The sequence below is a fragment of the Babylonia areolata genome, chromosome 5 (assembly GCF_041734735.1).
Source record: "Babylonia areolata isolate BAREFJ2019XMU chromosome 5, ASM4173473v1, whole genome shotgun sequence".
In the NCBI taxonomy this organism is placed as follows: domain Eukaryota; kingdom Metazoa; phylum Mollusca; class Gastropoda; order Neogastropoda; family Buccinidae; genus Babylonia; species Babylonia areolata.
Window position 1 is genome coordinate 32,873,129 of NC_134880.1, and position 19,730 is coordinate 32,892,858.

General features: G+C 41.5%; 1 protein-coding gene across 1 annotated transcript in view; it reads left to right on the forward strand.

Annotated features, from left to right (window-relative positions):
• LOC143282249 (3'-5' RNA helicase YTHDC2-like) overlaps window positions 1–17,749 on the forward strand; it is a 190,670-nt gene extending 172,921 nt beyond the window's left edge. The window contains exons 15-17 of the mRNA XM_076587848.1: window positions 6,193–6,299; window positions 17,341–17,435; window positions 17,683–17,749. Coding sequence (XP_076443963.1) covers window positions 6,193–6,299; window positions 17,341–17,435; window positions 17,683–17,749 — 269 coding nt within the window. The remainder of the gene's footprint in view (window positions 1–6,192; window positions 6,300–17,340; window positions 17,436–17,682) is intronic.
• The last annotated feature ends 1,981 nt before the right edge of the window (window positions 17,750–19,730 follow it).

Sequence of the window (19,730 nt, forward strand, 5' to 3'; positions counted from 1 at the left end):
GAAGAGTGTGCAGGAAAATCAGTTTGGGTTGGGGAACCTGCATTAGTTTTCTCAGTTGTGTGTTGAACAGTGTAGCTGGGTATGTCATAGGGACTGGGGGTACTCTGAAGTGGCGGAAAGCAATTCATGTCAGAAAGAGTGGAAAATCTCATGCAATGTCTGATATGGTTATGTTCAGTTGTCAACCAGAAATGAAACAGATCTTCCAGCCATTTAAATTTGTAATTGATTATTATGATGAAAATAATAATAATGATAATAATAATGATAATTATTATTATTTGTGCTTAAATTTCAGATAGATGTAAAAATGATAATAGATGGTATTGGTGCAAACTCCCCATATAATGGGTTTTAAGCGCCTCACATGAGACCCTTGTAAGTCTTTAATCTTGTTTTTAAATGAGCATTTTAAAAAAAATTACTTTGGTTCACCTTTTTCTTTCTTGTAAAGATATACTGACTTATCTTTGTTGTATTCACTTGGTACTGTTTTTATTTGTTTCATCGTTTATGTCAGAAAAAGAACACAGAGAAAGAGTGGAAAATCTCATGCAATGTCTGATATGGTTATGTTCAGTTGTCAACCAGAAATGAAACAGATCTTCAGCCATTTAAATTTGTAATTGATTATTATGATGAAAATAATAATAATGATAATAATAATGATAATTATTATTATTTTTGCTTAAATTTCAGATAGATGTAAAAATGATAATAGATGGTATTGGTGCAAACTCCCCGTATAATGGGTTTTAAGCGCCTCACATGAAATAAGACATATACAGTAGTGCATAATGACATACCTCTGCACATTAAAAAAAACAACACATATATGTGTATCTATACACAAGACAATACTACAAATTGCAGATATGAACGCACACACACACGCACACGTGCATGCGCAAACACACACACACACACACACACACACACACACACAAGACAAAAAATGCTTGCACACACGCAAAAACCTATACCCACGAACACACACACACAACATGATGACTTTAGTAGAAGGTAAAGTGGGGTGGGTAGGAGGAGGAAGAATGCAGACAGTAGAGCATAGCCAGTCAGTCTAGCTACTGGAATAAAGTCCAGTGCATATTTTTTAATGATGCTAATTTTAAGACCACCTTGTTAGACATGTCAGTAAATATGTAGAACATGTTTGCAGAGGTGTGAGCTTCCTTTAGTATCAGATACCCTCCTGCTTCCTGCTTTTATTTCAGAGACTGCAAAGGGAGAATTTGAGGGATGTTCAATCTACAGCAGAATCCACTGAATGGACAAGAAAAAAATTCTGAATTATTATTCATGTTAAGAAAATAAAGTCTGAAGAAGGGTGTCAAAGTTGGAGCAAGAAACATGTAAATTTGAGAAAGCTGACAAGACATTATCATCACAGTGTGTATTGACCTGACCAATTTTTGGCTCATTCGTGTAAAACAGTCTATATATAATAACCCTGATTTGGTTGGCTATGTGTCCGCATGTGTGTGTATGTATGTGTGTTTGTGTGTGTGTGTGTGTGTGTAGGCCCACGCATGTGCACGCTCACATGTGCATGCATGAATTCATGCATACGTGCATGTGTGTATATCTGTGATAAACTTTTAACAGATTCATTTTTTCTGGAAAATCTTTGTCAATGCCAAGTGTCGATTAAACATTGAAAAAAAAAGATTTCCTTTCATACCAATTATTGGTTGTAAATCTTCAGGATTATACAGTATTTCCGGATTGTGAATGTTATATTTCATTTAGTCTCTGTTTATTTCTTTTAGCCTGCAGACCAGTAAGATTTGCTTGTGTTCCTGGTGTGTTGCTGGATAATGTTTGTGTTGCCGGGATTAGCTTTTGGCTGTGGTTAAGACTGCGTGATATTCTACTTCTTGTCCATAGGTAAAGGAATAGAAAAATAAATTTGGGACAGAATGCACAGAATGACACTACACCATTGCATACAAATATTTTAAAGAGAGTAGTTATTTAACTAGTTTAACACGCTGAAAATTCCAGTCAGCTGCACTTATTGGTCTTTCCTTAAAATTTGGGCACTGTGGGAGTTGTATATATCTACTTTGTTATGAAATGTCTAGGCTGTAAAATCATAGTAAAGATGGGAAAAGGTTAAAATTTTTGACAGATATGAACATACAACTATTAGTTGTTTGTATATTAGTAAAATGTGGATCAGATGTGGCTAAACTGTGTAGCACAAACCAATACAACATCACAACAGTTATGTACAAATTAATTTTTCAATGGGAGCATAAAAATATAATTTGGTTCAACTTATGCAGTTTATACAATATCATCGTCTAATTGCTGCTGTAATTCAGTTGTTATCATGAAATGAAATAATCCTGAAATAGGTATGACCAAAACTTTGTTTTTTTAATCAGTTGGATGCAGAAAGCTGCGATAAAGAAAGCAGTTGAAACTTTTGATCTAGATCTGTATTATGTGAGAGAACCTGTCCGGAGAGATTATTTTGTGTGGTGCCTAAGTCTGTTCTGATTCCAAAGCTCCTGTGGCCTCTACTGATACATGGTATTAGCTGTAACACGGTCAAGTCACTTGAGGTAAAGATCAACAAGTACACACACAAATGGCTTGGTGTCTCACCTGGTCTCACTGACATGGCACTCTACTGTCGCCAAGCAAAGCTGAGGCTACCACTGAAGGTAGGGAAGGCAAGACTTCTCAGCATGTATGAAGACTCAGGAGACAGTATTGTGAGATTCAACCAACCCAAGCTGAAGACTGGCAGAAAATGGAAAGTCAGGGAGGCAGTCAGTGCAGCCAAAGAAAGTCTCAAGACGAAGGAAATGATAGGACACACCCAAACCAACAGACAGGGCCTGGGATCGACAAAGATGGAATGGTGGTATAAGGCAAAGGGGAAAGCAAAAAGAGACATGATCATACAGGAGATGAAGAAAGAAGATCATGATAAAAGAGTCCAGAGGGCAGTCCAGCAAGGCTAGCAGGGGCAGTGGATAACATGGGAAAATGCACTCCAAAGGATCCTCAGCTGGAGGGACATGTGGAACATGGCCCATCTGAGGATCAGCTTTATCCTCAGAGCTGTGTACAACCTCGTTCCCTCGAATACAAACTAGGTGAAATTGGGGAAAGCAGAGGATCCTGTGTGCCCACTCTGCTATGGCAAACAAACAATGGAACATGTCCTCAGCTCATGCAAATTGGCGTTAAGCCAAGGATGGTACACATGGAGGCACAACTCAAGTACTAAAAGAAATTGTACATGTGATGAGCACTGTCTTCAGAGCACCCACACCACCAGAATTTCCAGTAGAGTTCCTCTCTGCAGAAGGCAATAAAGTCTGGCCAGGAATAACTGTAACATCCAAAGCATGGAAACATGGGCTGTTGGATTGTGCCGAAGATTGGGAATGCACAGTTGACCTGCAATGGGGAAAGAAACACCTGAAATCATCAACAAGAGCGGCATGAGACCTGACATGGTACTCCACTTCAAGTCAAGGAAACAAGCAATTCTGATTGAGCTCACTGTGCCATACGAAAGCAGAATGGAGGAAACCCACTTCTGCAAGACCGAGAAGTATGCTAGTCTAGCCAGCAGCCTGAGAGAATCTGGCTTCCTAGCCAATTTCCTCGCCATGGAGATTTGTGCAAGAGGGTTTGTGAGCGCATCTGCCTACAGCCTCGTGAAACAGCTGTCAGATTTCTGGCAGAGAGAGGACAAGGGCTCTCAAGGCAATGGCAGAAGCAGCAGAAAAGAGTTCCAGCTTGATCTAGTCAAGGAGGAATGAAAGTAAACTTCATAGGGATTGAAATTTTCCCACTCAAACTAGGCGTACGATGGCTCAGTGGTTAAAACATCTGCTAGAAAAGTGACTCAGTCCTGGAGTGGTGACCACCCTGAAGGCGTGGGTTTGAACCTGCTGAGGACCAGGAAAAAAGAGAAAAGAAAAAAGGTGGCTCTTCTTCTGAAACCCAAATGCTTAGGATCCCCCCTGCTCGAACCAAAACGTATGGCCAATGCAGTTTTTCATTCCAAGCCCCCTTTCTTTGGAATCAACTTTCTCGGCCTCTCTGTCACTTATCTTCACTGCAATCATTCAAATCCAGTCTGAAGACCCACCGTTTCCCCTCCTGATTAATTCTCAACAGCTCATCTGTTTCCAGTATGAACTAAAATGACTATTTGTCAGTGAGTGAGTTTTGATAGTTTCAGAATTTGTTGGTAGTATTTTTGATTGTGTACCATTGACGATTGTGTCACTTGTGTGTGTGCATGTGTGTGTGCTTGTGTGCATTGTGTGGGGGTGGGTGGGGTGTGGGATGAATGAATAGTTTTCAGTGATGTTTGGTATCTTGTGCTCAATTTTTACGTTATATTTACATATGTGTACTATTTGTAAACGCCTAGGGTTTATTTTCAAGATTAGTCGTAAATGCTCACAATAATAATAGTAATACTAATATAAGGGCATCCAGGAGTCATGACCTGGGTGTTGTCCAGCCCCCTTAGAATAAGGAGTTGAGGGCCGAAACACTTGACTGAGTGGGTTTCTTCTCTGAAGACCTTGTACTGTCCAGCTCTCCTTGGAGTTTCTTATCATTATATCTGAAAATATGTTTGGTGATTATTTTACAACTTACAAAGCTGGAAAGTCATGATGAATAGTGGGAAATTTTAAAACTTTGATGGATTTATGTTATGATTGTAAAGCAATGAAATGCTCATCAATGTGGGCTTCTATTGCTAGAATTGATAAGTTTCCAGTACACAGCTTTTGGTTTGATATACACTCATTTCAGATGGTGAGCTAAAAGTATGATTTAGATTGCTAGGTCCATATATATGTAAGTACTGGTTCCCCCCAGCCCCTGCACCCACTCCCATCTCCTTCCTCCCCACCACCCACAATTTTAGTTTCGTTCTTGTAGTTTTTAAATCAGCAGGAATCACATGTGAGCCATGAAAGCTTTACATCATATTCAACAGCTGTATCCACAATGACACAGTCATATGCACATGAAGCTCATGAGAAGGTCAAGTGCTGATATTTACTTTTTTTCATTGTGAAATGTGAAATTAACCTCTGAAATTAACCAACACACAGTCCCTTAAGAATAAGTCAACATGTGAACAAATGAACTGGGTCCTAAACCAGGAAGAAAAATCAGTGCAGCAGCCATTTGAAATGGATAGGTCAAATGAAAGAAAACAAACCTGCCATCTTGGCAAGTTGAAGTTTCATGTTTAATGCGGAAATGAAAGAAAACTGAAAATGTAACTTAGATCACTGTTATTTGAAACTGTAGGGTAATAGAATAGTGTACTTGTCAGGGACCAGAAAATATACTTGTTTTCAGCAAATGTTTGTATTACAGTTCACGTTAACAATGAAATTTTAACATAGTAGAAAAATGTTCAAAAAGCCAAATTTTGCTTGCATAAAATGGTAGTGTTTAGAAAATATATATATTTATCTTTTATTGGACAACTCTGTATTTGCAAGAGTAAATATCTCTGTTCATTTGACTTTTGATTTTGTGATCCATTTTCGAAAATAGTTTCATCGGTCATGGATTTGTGAGACATTTGAGAGTTAGGGTTTGCTCTATGGATACTTTTGCTGCAGTTAGTGTGAAACATTTGTTTTACAGTAAATTGTCACAGGCAACAGTTATAGATTCATATAGTGACCTCCAAACAGTATAATCATTGACAAAAGAGGAGTTATAAATTTCTTGTACTCTCATTTCATATCAAAGATAGGAAGAATATACTCTGTGTCAGTCATGAAATACAAGAGGTTGGTAAGAAATCATTATTTTGCATGTTTTTGAGTGACACTTATATTTTCTAAATGGTTCACTTTTGTTTTTACCCCATGCATGTTGTTTGTATTCTGATGAGATTCTTCACATCGAAATACATATTTACCATATATATATATGTGGATTTCTTGACATTAGGTTTATTCAGTTCTGAAAAAAAGAAAAATGTAGATTGTCATGTATCCCTTTTATGTATGTGGTTGTCTTGACATTTGATTTATTTATTACTGGGAAAAGAAACAAAATGGATATTTTTGTTTCAACTCAGAAAAGGGAAAACATAAACATGTATATATGTATTTTTAGTTTCAATTCTGAAAAGGAAAAATATATGGCTATTTTCTGCAGTCCTGTTACCAGGGCAGCCTTCCCAACGACGAGCTGCCAACATGTCACGCCGCAAGTTTGCTGCTGGCACCTTCAGTGATCACATGGCTCTGCTCAGAGCTTTCCAGGCAAGAGCAGTTTTTCTTCCCCTTATCAGGCAGGCTGTATGGATTTCCTCTCCTTGAGTGTCAGCAGCTGTGTATTTTTGACTCATGGGAGTATACATAGTTTATGTAAAAACCCTGTTTCAGTTGTTCATTTGTGTGTGTGTGTCGGGGTGGGAGGAGGGGGGGGTCAGTCCTGTGGTAAACTTTTATCCTGGAATTTTCTCAGTATAAGCAAGTGGTAGAGGGAGATACTGCTTTTGGGTTAAAATAATGATTTTGGTATTGTATAGTTTTGTACACTTAACAGAACTATCTCCCTTTCCACTAGACCTCAGATGGTGGTTTTGACACTTGTCACAGTGTTTCCCAAAATGCACTGTTGTGTGTCCTCAATGTACAAAAATCTTAAAAGGACCCCCAGTTTTCAGAACTGTACGTCCCAGGGATGCACATGATTCTCCTGACAAGTTTTAACTTCTCGGTCAATCTTTGAGGCTGTTGACTTGGCAGTAACACTGTAAATGAAGAGCAGACGATGCCAAGTGTTTGGATTTGCATCCCTTGATTTTTGCACTTGCATCGGATAACTTTTCGTAGACCTGCCTTGGATGATTCAACCGTAGTTTTCTATAATTTAACTCTTTCCGGATGAAGGAATGCTCACGCATTCCTACACAAAACGTATTCGGTTTCGGACGAAGGAATGGAATAGCATTCTCCGAAAGTAAAATTCCATCATGCGCTGTACACGTGATTTTGTGATTAGCCAAGCAGAGTGCGCTATTCTGGGTCACTCCACAATCGAACAGTATGATTGGTTAGTCTGGGATGTGTGGCCTGTCTCGCACACACGCTGACAAAGTCACTGACCGGTCGTCTGCTCGCGTGCCAGCCTGTTAGCAAAGCGGCCTCTTCTCAGAATGTTGTGAAGCGAACAAGGCAGTGACGGCAATGTTTTAGGGTTGCCGAAGTACTTGAAATGCTACAAACTGAAGGGTCGGACATTGAAGAGGTGGATGATGACAAAGAAGAAGCGAATTTAATGCAGAAAGCGAGCATGGGTATGGTGATTCAGGGTGAAAAATTGGCAGTATTTTCTACATATGGCAAAACTGTAAAAATAAGATGAGAAATTTCTTTTTTTTTTATATATATGTAATAGCTCAACACGTAATAAACCAGTTCTGAAAGTTTCATTTTCTTACACAGTATTTTGTATTTTTTGTAATTTTTTTCCAAACCCTTACAAATGGGCCGTCTGTGGGGAAAAGCAAGGGAGAAAACTTGTCGTCCCGAGTGAGTTAAGCCCCCACACTACAGCGCTTGCCGACTGCGAAACCAAACACACACATACACACACGCGTGCGCAACATCAAAAGGCTAATAAGCGCCACACACATTCGTCATTGAAGATAAGGTTTCATTGCATTTGCCATCAGCGGTTTTTTGGTTTCAGTTAGTATTCATTATTTAGATAAGGGACCTATAGCTGAAGTACTGAAGATTTGTCTGCTTTACCTGTATGCAGTATGCTTTGTTTGAATGCGCGCGGGGGTTCTGTCTCAGTCTCATTTCGACTTCAATACATTTCACTATCGCTATTGTTTTTGATCACACACACACACACATTTTTACCATCAGTGACACACGTACACACAGCCACTGACACAGATTGACACACAGATGATGATACAAATGCCGGTACATGCCCATTGTTTGTGTACAAGAATGTGTACACACCAGCTGCCATGGCTAAGTGGTTAGTGTCGCAGACTGACAGCTGGCAGGATGTGGGTTCGAATCCCAGCGGAGGTGGGTTTTTTGGTCCGTGGCTGGCTCTTACCCAGAGTTGAGTGTGCTGTGGGCTTAAATGGGGAGACTGGAACCACGCAGTTGAGTGTCATCCACTTCAAGGATGCGTCTATGGGTGTGCTGCTCTAATTACCTGACCAACACTGCAAGTGTCTGTATCTCTTGGACCTGGTTAACGCCAGGATATCATTATATCAGGAAGCATAGAGCACAGCCTTGTCACGCAAGCCCAAACCAAAATGGACCTCCATAGCACCATCGTCATCCTCCTCCTCCTCCTCCATCATCATCAATATAAACAAAAAACAGTCTCAAAGTCTGTGGTCTTTCATGCCCTGCTCTCATGGTGATGTCAATTTCAATACCCCTCCACTTCCGTGCTTGGGGTAAGTCTTGTCAATGTCTTCAGTTTCGGCAGATTCATGGGGGGCTGTTGTTTGAGGGACATGGTGGTGGTCTCCACTCTGGGAGGGATGCTCACTCAGTCTGGCTCCGCAACTAAGCCATTATTGTCGTTTAGTCTACCAAAACTAATTTTTCAATGGAAATCGCTGCAATATAATTTTTTTTCTTCTCAAAAGTTAGAATAAAGTCACCTATAACAAGAAAAGTACCCTAGGATGCACAAAAATTTGGTGTGTGGTCATAATTAACAAATTGAGTTTTCGAACGCTGTGTTTTGCTAAAATACTGACTGCTCTGGTACGCCATACAACTCACTGCAAGCGCGCCAGCCACAGTCGAGGTAATGAGGTGTTGACACGGCGTGTGAACGTCAGCGTCCGCTACCCAGAAAAGCGTAGTTGTTATCTTGGCATTGCAATTGCCGCGATATACCGACAGGCGTACACTCACTGGTAACCGACCCTGAAAAACTATGGTCGACCAAGAAATTCAAAATCCTGTGGAATCGGCAGATCTCCCCAAAGAAGAAAACTGGTAAGAGTAACGTGCTTTCTTGAATGTTTTCATTCTTTTACACAAACGAAATATGACACAGCTCGCCATGTAACACATTAATTTTATGTAATTATATTTTGATATCTCGATAAGGTAATTATGACGAAATTGTTAAAGTTAGTAGGAGTGCTTTAACCATGTTTCATTTATAATGTTCGTTGTTGGAGTCCTGGGTTTATTTTATTTATCAGCTTGGATATGGAAATGTGATAAAAGCTGATTATTTTTCCTTGCAAGCTTTTAAAACTGTGATTATTATTTTTGCTAATGGATGCATGTATGTGTGTGTGTGTGTGTGTGTGTGTATGTGAGATAAACATAAGGTCAATATCACTGAACAAGTAAAAGGACAAAAAGATGTTCTATACTCTGTGTATTACAGGTGAAAGAGCAGCAAAGTACATCATGTGCTAAGAATTCCATGACAGTAGTCATAATAGTCAGAAAAATTAGGTGAGACTGGATCTAAGATTGTCAGTCGGTACAGCGCACAGTATGGTGACATTTTAAAGTGAGCAGGACAGAGATTACGAACAAAAGGCTGGTTTGTCTTTACAAATGCGAAAACAATTATGACATACCCAGAGACGAAACAAAACGCCTGTACAGATGGCCATCCAGACGATCAGCCTGCCTATGATCCAAGGATCCACTGTCTCTTTTGTGGTGTCCTTGCTAATGTCCACAATCAGAGAAAAATACATAAAGCCTTCCCAGCAAAAACCAAACCACAAGAAGGATTTCAGGTAGCTATTCTAGGTGTCTCCAAAGATCGAGATGACAACACGGCAAAAACAGTATCTGACAGAATTTGGTAAGCAAGTAGGGAGGACCTTTTTGCAAGAGATGCTGTGTACCATGATGCCCACAGTGCCAGCGTCAAAACACAGGAACATTCCTGCTTGATTTACCGACGCAAAAAACCCAAACCGTCCCCGTCCTTTGAGGATTCTTAAGAGGCCAGTTTGCACACTATCTTCAAAATATGTCAACATTTGGGGGTAAGTAATGATGAACAAGCCACGTTGTCTGATCTTGTATCCAAAATGCGGGAGTTTTGCGGGGATAGAGTTGATGCATACACTACAAAGCACGTATAAAAGAACAAACTTCCTGAACACGTTGAGGCAGATATTTTGATATTAAGATGAGGCAAAAATACCAAAATAGTAACCCTCAGAACAGCTTATTGGAAGATCCTCAACCTGTAGTTTGACATCCCCCAGACAGAAGATTCAGTGGCAAAAATTTTCGGAATCGAAACAGCAGCAAAACTTAACAGAAGTGATATAGAATAGAGGTTTTGCCACCAATTAAGTGTATCCAGGATCACAAAACTTGAAGTCTATTACAGGGAACATGAATTTAGCCCTCCGTCATTGTTTCTTGTGGCTATGGAACTGATCCATCCACAAAAGACATGGCCCATTTTGTCGGTCAGGGCGTGTTGAAGGCAGAAAACATCTTTCAGGAAGCTGCTGAAGTGTATTCCAAACAGTGGAAGGGGTGGTGTCTGCAGGCGAGATTGTCATCATCTTGTACAATGGAAAGTGGGTCTAATCACCCAGCTTTGTACAGGTCCACTCTGCCACCAGCCAGTGACGCCAGCAAATATCACAATATGTGGTCATATCTTCATGTACCGCAATGGGTGCACTGTGACTGCAACCTGAACCCAGAGGGCAAGGGATGGCATGAAAATGACAACCATCTTGAGCCTTTCATGGCTGACCCGCCACCTGCTCCAGACACACTTCTTTAAGTAATTGGATACAGCTGCCAGTCACACTATGATTCAAGGTGGTGGAGCTGCAAGAAACATGGACTGGCCTGCTCTATTACATATGGAAACTGCCACAGTGTTACTTATGGAAATTCTCCTGTGATTATCTTTGGAGGAAGTGACAGAAGAAAAACAGGGCAAACTGATCTTATGCTCACTGGTGACTGACACAGAAATAAGCCTTTTATTGTTGTGATTTATGTTATGAATATGATTTGATGACAGATTTGAACGTAAGTTTTCAAGACTTTTCCAATGAGGTGCAACTTCTGCATGTTCCCTCAATAAAATTTGTAAAGTTGGTCATTTGTACAAGGTATCATGTAATGTGACCTAATTTTCAGCTAGTGGGACAGTAACCTGTGGGTCCTAGGGTTGATTTTCAGATTCTACAAACCATGTAGAGTAATATTCAGCAAACAAAAATATATTACAGCAAACTCTCCTGTGATATCTTTGGAGGAGCTGTTTCCAGAAGAATTTGTAAAGTATGTCATTTGTACAAGGTATCGCGTAATGTGACCCAACTTTCAGCCAGTAGGACAGTGACTTGTGCGTCCTATTGTTGATTTTCAGATTCCATAAACCATGTAGAGTAATATTCAGCAAAAGGAAAATATTTTGGTGTCCTATACTGTACCATGTCAAACTGATGCAAACTAGGCCTATCGGTTTGCTCTGCTTTGCCAAATTTCATGCGGCTAACAGTGAAAAGTTGAGCTGTCTTGCCTGGTCCACTCTTAGTCAGTCAGACACCTCTAAAAGCTATAAGTGCTGAAGCATTCCTTTGGCCAAGGCTCTCCACGCCATCTTGTCAGGTTTACGCTCTGTCGCGTCTTACGCTTTTTTTTTTTGGCTATTAAGCGTATTCATTTGGCCTTATTTTGCTGCATGTGGCTTGTGTTTATTGTATTCTTACATTCTGTGTACTCGATTCGACTCTTGCTCCCTCGATTCGTTCGTTTTTCTCTACCTCTAAGTCGATCCTGTCTTTCCTTTCTCTGTTGGGGATTGGACTTTCGCTGGGTGCCTAAGCGCAGGTACCATGCCTCATATGCCATCCCACGAAGGCAGGAATCATGAGGCTGGGATTGAGACTCGGCAAGAGACTCTCCCAGGCCCGGAGCTCATGATTCCTCCCGATACGGACCGTGGCAAGGCGTCTTTAGACACTGATCGTGGAGGCGACTCTCGTACCAGTAAAACGGTCATGAAGGGGTACGAGCGTCGCCTCCCGAGGTGTCACAGCGTGAGGCAGGGAGAGGGGGGAGTGGCAAGTCCTCTCTTGGCAGTGGGGACTTGCAGCTTGGCGCGAACTCCCAAGGGGAGGCCACGCCCGGCCATTACCCGGGCCCCCACTTGGAGACGGCCCTCAGGGGCCCCATTGCTGGGATGGACCGCAGGGCAGCCCTCTCCTCTACTGGAATGTTAGAGAGGCGGAGAACGGCATCACGCCGCACCAGCACAGTATTGAAGTGAAGGCTGGTAGCTGTGTCTGCAGCTGCCGTGAGACCAGATGCTACCCTATTGCCAAAAGTGTTTAACCTCTGGTCGGTGAAGAGGCCCGGTGGGACAGAGGAAGGAGACCCCGTGTCCTGATTAACCGGACACTGTTCCCACAGCTCAATGGCCCTGTGGAGGAATGCGTCGAAGAAGGTATAAGCCGTGGAAACCACAAGGAGGCAGCGGCGGGCCAATCTGTCCCACTCTGCTAATGTTTTAAAGGATAGAGTAGCTGAAGTGGGGAAGGTGGTGCGCTGTGAGACCAACATCCTGTCCTGCGCGGAGGGCTCTGCTTCCCTGTAGGCAGGGTGGTCCTGTGTGTACCAGGACCACACCCCTCCCTTCGCCAGACTCCAACAGCGTCCTGGGTTGAGTGTGGACACTACAGCCCAGCTATTCCCTTTCGTCCCTTTTCCCTTGTTTCCCTTTTCCCAGCCCAGATGCGTCCCTTGAGCCTTCCCGAACATCACCCTTTCATCCATCTCCTCAGGCTTTCTTTTGTAAGCACCCGTGTTGACACATGCGTCTTCTCTTGAGATTGTTTACTCTGACAGCCGATCAGTTTGCACAATTTTCTGTCTACTTTCAGGAGCAGCCAGCAGCTGCGCATATCTTGGATTTCTTTGTTTTAGACGTGGGTCCCGGCATCTTGGAAATATTTATAAAATACTGTGTAAGATTGTGTATGAACGAATAACTTGCTGATAGAAAATTTAATTCTGAGTTTGTCACGAACATAAACAACTGGTGGAATGTTGCATTGTGGGTTAGTGATCCACCCAAAGCAGAATCGGAACAGCGCCGGAGTAGAGCCTGAAGTGCTTGCTCCATTCTGAAGCTGTGCCTAAAGCACATACTCAGCTTTTTGTAGTAAATTTCTTTCATTTGTGGAAATTGTTGGATATTCGTTGTGTTTTCAAAGGCAGGAATCGCTTGTATGGTTATGTAGAGCAATCTGATGTGATGTTCTTCATGTAAATGAGGCTTCAACCTTTCCGTCGATATATCACATGTCTGGTTTCATGTTCCTGTACTCCATGTTGTCAAGGACAGAAACCTGATTTGCGTCAAAATTGAACAAAATATACACATTGATGATTCAGCAAGCAATCTTTATTGGCATTTATTTCATTGTTAATGAGATCTTTACACTAAAAAAACAAACAAACCAACTTTTGCATATGTTAGAAGAGATGTTCAAGAATCAGAATCCATCAAAACCCTAAATCATGAAAAATCTTATTCTTGGTCACTTTTGTCCACCCTCAAATCTTTTATGACAGGTCACAAGTTGAAATTAAAAATGATGAAAGCTCTCCTCATTCACACACAGATCATTTTCAATTCATTCAAAGCCATCTACCATTCATGTTGGAAACTGTCATGTTGTTCTCAATCACTAACATTTGCAGATCTGCCTATGCCACTCATTATCAGATCAGTTCCATTCATCACATCCTAACAACTGCAGCAGCTAATACACTAGTTTGTGCTTTTGTCTTGTCTAGGCTATATTAAGGCAATGCTCTTCTTGCTGGCTGTCCTAAGCGATACTTGGATAGGTTGCAAAAGGTACAGAATTCAGCTGCAAGGCTTATCCTCAAAAGCGAAGAATCAAGACTATGTCATGCCTCTACTTAGAACCTTACGCTGACTCCCTGTTGAAGCGCGCTTACATTATAAATTATTTCTCTTTTGAAACAATTTCTTTTCTGATTCATCACCAGACTATATTTCCAACCTTTTTTCTGTCTACTCACCTTCTTGGCCACTTCTTTCATCCACAGATCAGCTAATTCTATGTATACCAAAGATGTGCACAAAGGTATTTGGAGAACATGCTGTTTCTTTCACTGCACCCAGGCAATAGAACTCATTGCCACTTAACATTCGCCACATCAGATGAAAACCAATGTTTAAAAAAAGTCATGAAAGTCATATTTATTTCAACAGTACAACAAACAATGAACGCCTCTCTCTTCATTTGACACATGCACACATGTATGTATCCTATCATACTGAGACCATTGTTTTATTGTCATTAATCTTTTTTATTCATGTTGTTTCCTATTCATAATTCATTTGATTTCTTGTGCTTTCCCTGCTGTGATCATGAATAATGATGTGCATGATAAATATTGTTTGTATATGCATTGTGTAGGCTGAGTGGGGAAGCGTAATTGAATAATTGCTTCATATGCTTTATGGTGTATATCTCTCTCATCTCATCTATCCCATGACCCGTGGGTGGGTCGTTGGGGCACCATGGATGACTGCCTGGTCAGCTCGCGCCACCTGCCTCGGTCCTCAGCGGCCCTTTGAGTTGTGGCAAATGGCAGGCCCGTCCACTCTTTGATGTTGTCCTCCCACCGCTTTCTCTGTCTGCCTCTCTTCCTCCTTCCTTGTACGGTACCCTGCAGGATGATCTTGGCTAGGCCATCTGATCGTGTGACGTGTCCATACCAGCGGAGCTTGCGTTCCTTCACTGTGGTTAGCAGGTCTTTGAATGGGCCAATGGCGTTTTGAACTCTTCTTTTCACTTCCTCATTTGTGATGTGGTCTTTGTATGTAATGTTCAGGTGTATATAAAAATCAGTAAATTTTATGTGGAGCATCTTTGATGTTTAATTTTACCCTTGCAGATGAAGTTTATGTTATGTATGCAATGTGTAGTTATCTCACTTTTACTTTTGCTTATCTCTATGGATTCTCTGTATTGTTTTTAGCTTTTAGGTAGATTTTTAGTGGTGTGTGTGTGTGTGTGTGTATATACGAGTATATATATATGTGTGTGTGTGTGTGTGTGTGTGTGTGTGTGTGTGTGTGTGTGTGTGTGTGTGTGTGTGTGTGATGTATCATTTTGTGTGTGTGTGTGTAATATGTGGGAGGTGAATAATTTTATCTCATTTCTATTATTTTTCAAATGTTAGATATCCGTTTTTGTTGTTGCTTTTTTTTTTGTTGTTTTGTTTTTTGTTTGTTTTTGTAAAGCACAGTGAGCCTGCTCTTAAACACGCTTTATAAGCCTTCACATTATTGTTATTATGATCCACCCATTGAGTGATTTGATAAATTCAGTGGAAATCATATGTGAATCATGAAGGCCTTTCCTATCTTGTTTTACTCTGTATTCTTGCATGATTGTTGATTTTGATATTTTGTTTATGGCCATATATTTCAACAAGGCCAAGATTTATGTTGGTCAAGCCAGAATATTTCCTTCTTCTGTTTCCTGGCTTCCCAGTCATTGTCTGCCTAAATGTCCTTGGTCAACTCCATCAGCTACTCTTCCTTGCTCTGCCTTTTTTTTTTGCCTTCTTCCTCCTTAAGTCTTATGCCCCTGAGGTACAGTGAAGGAAATGGGTTCTATCTTCATTGCCATCCAGTCATGGATCACAAATGTTTTTCCTGTTCCCTGACACTTCCCTTGTATCACAATTATGTTTGTCCTATCCCTTTACACTTCTCTTGTATCACAGTTGTGTTTGTCCCATCATTTGACACTGCCCTTACATCACATTGATGTTTGTCCCATCCTCACTTGCACTTCACTTGCACCACAGTCAGGTTTGTCCCATCCGCTGAGACTTCCTTTGCATCATAGTAATGTTTGTCCAATCCCCAGACAGTTCCTTTGCATCATAGTAATGTTTGTCCCATCTCAAGACAGTTCCGTTGCATCATAGTAATGTTTGTCCTATCCCCAGATGCTTCCTTTGCATCATAGTAATGTTTGTCCCATCCCCAGATGCTTCCTTTGCATCATCGTAATGTTTGTTCCATCCCAACACACTTCCTTTGCATCATAGCAATGTTTGTCCCATCCCCTGAAACTTCCTCTGCATCATAGTAATGTTTGTCCCATCCCCTGAAACTTCCTTTGCATCATAGCAGTGTTTGTCCCATCCCCTGACACTTCCTTTGCATCATAGCAATGTTTATCCCACCCCCTGACACTTCCTTTGCATCATAGCAATGTCCTGTCCTACCCCCAGACACTTCCTTTGCATCATAGCAATGTTTGTCCCATCCCCTGACACTCCCTTGCAGTACAGTGATGCTTTTTCCATCCCATGACTTTTCCTTGTATCTCTGTGATGTTTGTTTCACCCCGTTACACTTCCCTTGCAGTACAGTGATATTTTTTCCATCCCCTGACTTTTCCCTTGTATCTCAGTGGTGCTTTTTCCATCCCCTGACTTTTCCCTTGTATCTCTGTGATGTTTGTTTCATCCCCTTACACTTCCCTTGCAGTAAAGTGATGCTTTTTCCATCCCATGACTTTTCCCTTGTATCTCAGTGGTGCTTTTTCCATCCCCTGACTTTTCCCTTGTATCTCTGTGATGTTTGTTTCATCCCCTTACACTTCCCTTGCAGTACAGTGATGCTTTTTCCATCCCCTGACTTTTCCCTTGTATCTCCGTGATGTTTGTTTCATCCCCTTACACTTCCCTTGCAGTACAGTGATGCTTTTTCCATCCCCTGACTTTTCTCTTGTATCTTAGTGGTGCTTTTTCCATCCCCTGACTTTTCCCATGTATCTCAGTGATGTTTGTTCCATCCCCTGACACTCCCTTGCAGTACAGTGATGCTTTTTCCCTCCCCTGACTTTTCCCTTCTATCTCAGTGATGTTTGTCCTATCCCCGTACACTTCCCTTGCAGTACAGTGATGTCTGTTCCATCCCCTGACACTGCTTTTGTATCACAGTGGTTTTTGTTCCATTCTCTGACACTGCTCTTGTATTTCAGTGGTGTTTGTACGATCTATTGACACTGTCCTTGCATCACAGTAATGTTTGTCCCATCCCCTGACTCTTATCTTGTATCACAGCGATATTTGTCCCTTCCTCTGACTCTGCCGTTGCATCATAGAGATGTCCCTTCCCCTGACACTTTGTTCTGTTTGTCTCTATTCTACCCAGGCTTTCTGCTGTTGTTCAGAAATGCCTTCATGTTTATGCATGTAATGCATTTTTATATTTGATGTGATCCTCATGTTTCAGATGTGGCAGAAAGCAAGGACAGAAGGCTGGGAAAAGTCCTTCTGTGATAAAAACTTCCTGTCAGCAGCATGCATGGAAATGGTGGTGGGAATGAGGTCTGTAAACTCGGTAGTAATAATAAGTGTACCTGTTCTTTTTTTCTTTCTTTTCATTTTCTTGGGGTGAGGATGGGGGGGTGACGGGTCTTCCAACCTCCTATCCCCACCCCCACAACCCCCCACTTTTTTTGGACACTGGGTCCTCTATCCTGCTTTTTTCCCCCATTTTCTGTTTTTCTTCCATTGAATGCAGTGACAGTAGCCCATTGAAGATATTTAAGGCTAGTTGCACAACTCTTCTCAGTTCTGGTGGGATTGGGTGTGGCTCACGAGTCCAGTGCATGAACCACAAGGGCAGTGGGGACATTTGAAAGATGCAGCAATTGGGATCTGGGCTTCTGTCTCCCTCAGATGTCTGGCGTTGGTGATTCTGCTTCGGTGGTCATCCTTGAAGCTGCTGACTGCTCCACTTGTGGCTGTACAACAGCCAGTTTTGTCATTGGCCTGAGCTTCAAGCTGCTTGTGAGGTATGCCACACTGCTGTAGGTGTTCTTTGATGCAGTCCTTAAAGCGCTTCCTTGGGCATCCTTGGGGTCTCTGGTCCTTTGAGAGGACACAGTGGAGAAGTTGACGTGGCATGCTGAATTCATCCATCTGAAGTCCATCGAAGCTGGGCCTTAAAGATCAGCACTTTGATGCCTGTGAACCTGGATCTCTTCAATACCTCCAGCAGATGCCCATGGTATACTGCAGTGAGCGCATGTGGAATTTCTCAAGCTTTGGATGTGTTTCCTATACAGGGTCCACATGTCCATAGAGCAGACTGGAGAGTACAATAGCTTTGTACAGTTTTAGCTTTGTTGGCAGCTTGATTTTGTGGTGGTTCAGCATGCATGCTTAGAGTCATCCTAGTACTTGATGGGCCTTGCTGATTCTTGTTGAGATCTCCTTATGTAGGGAGCCATCAGAGGAAATGACACTACCTAGGTATTTAAAGGAGTCCATTATGTTCAACTGTGTGTTGTCAATCTGTACATTTGGATGTGGTGCTTTTGAGCCTGGCGCTGGTTGGTGATTGACCAGTCTTGCTGAGACTGATTGTTAAACCAAAGGACTGGGCTGCTTCTGCATATTTAGTCACAGTTAACTGAAGGTTGGACACCTTGTGAGCCATGAAGGCACAATCATCTGCAAAGAGTGCTTCCATGATCAGCTGTTCGACTGTCGTGGTCTTAGCAGTCAGTCTTCAGATTGAAGAGAGATTCATCCAGATGGTACTTAGATAAATACCACAGTTTAGGTCTTTTAGAGAGTGGCTTTAAGCAGCTACAGAAGAGGTTGAACAGTATGGTGGTGTCTTCCTTCACTCCACATGAGATGTCGAAGGGTGCAGAGGGGTCACCATTGCCAAGCACTATACCAGTCATGCCATCAAGGAAGAGGCTGATGATCCTGGTAAATTTCACTGGGCAGATGAGTTTTGCAAATATGATCCTCAAAGCCTCTCGATTGACTGTGTCAGAGGCCTTTATCAGGTCAATGAACACTACATAAAGGTCCATTCTCTGTTAAATACAATTTTTGCTCGACCTGTCTCACTGGGAAGACCATATTGTCAGTACTGCCACCAGGTCTGAAACCACAATGTGCTTCATGCAAGTTTTATTCAGAGATGCAGCTGGTCATCTGGTTCAGGATAACTCTAATAATGATATGTAGCATCTAATGAAATGATTTTGTTCTAAGTTGTTTACAGTACAGTAATTACAGTAAGAACTTCATCCATCAAAACATGCAGGTTGCTCCAGCTAAGTAAGCAAATATAATGAGAATCAGAAGAAGTAGAAAAAGAAGCTTCTTTATACAACACCTAATCAAATTATGTTGCTCCATGCACTACAATAGTTCCAGTAGAAATATCATCCATCAAAACATGCTGGTGGGTCCAACCAACTGAGAAAACATGACGAACTGTGACAAGACATTGGATCATAAGTACATACTAAGCTCAATGTCAATAGTAAACTACTTATATATCATACATTAAAAACATACATCTATGCATGCACACATATTCTGCAACTGCTACTACTACTACTACTACAACTATTACTACTTCTAATAGCTTATCCATAGATCGCCCCCTTCATGCAAAACATGCCTAACCACACTGCACAATGTAGAAATTGATGTGCAAAACATGCATTCAAACACCATAATGACAACTTCCATTCATATAGCCTCTTACAGACATCAAACCAAACACCAACAATAATCTTTGCATGGACACACACACCGTCCTGCACAAAAACACCCAGAATACATACCAACAAGAGGCAAAGCCTTGAAGAC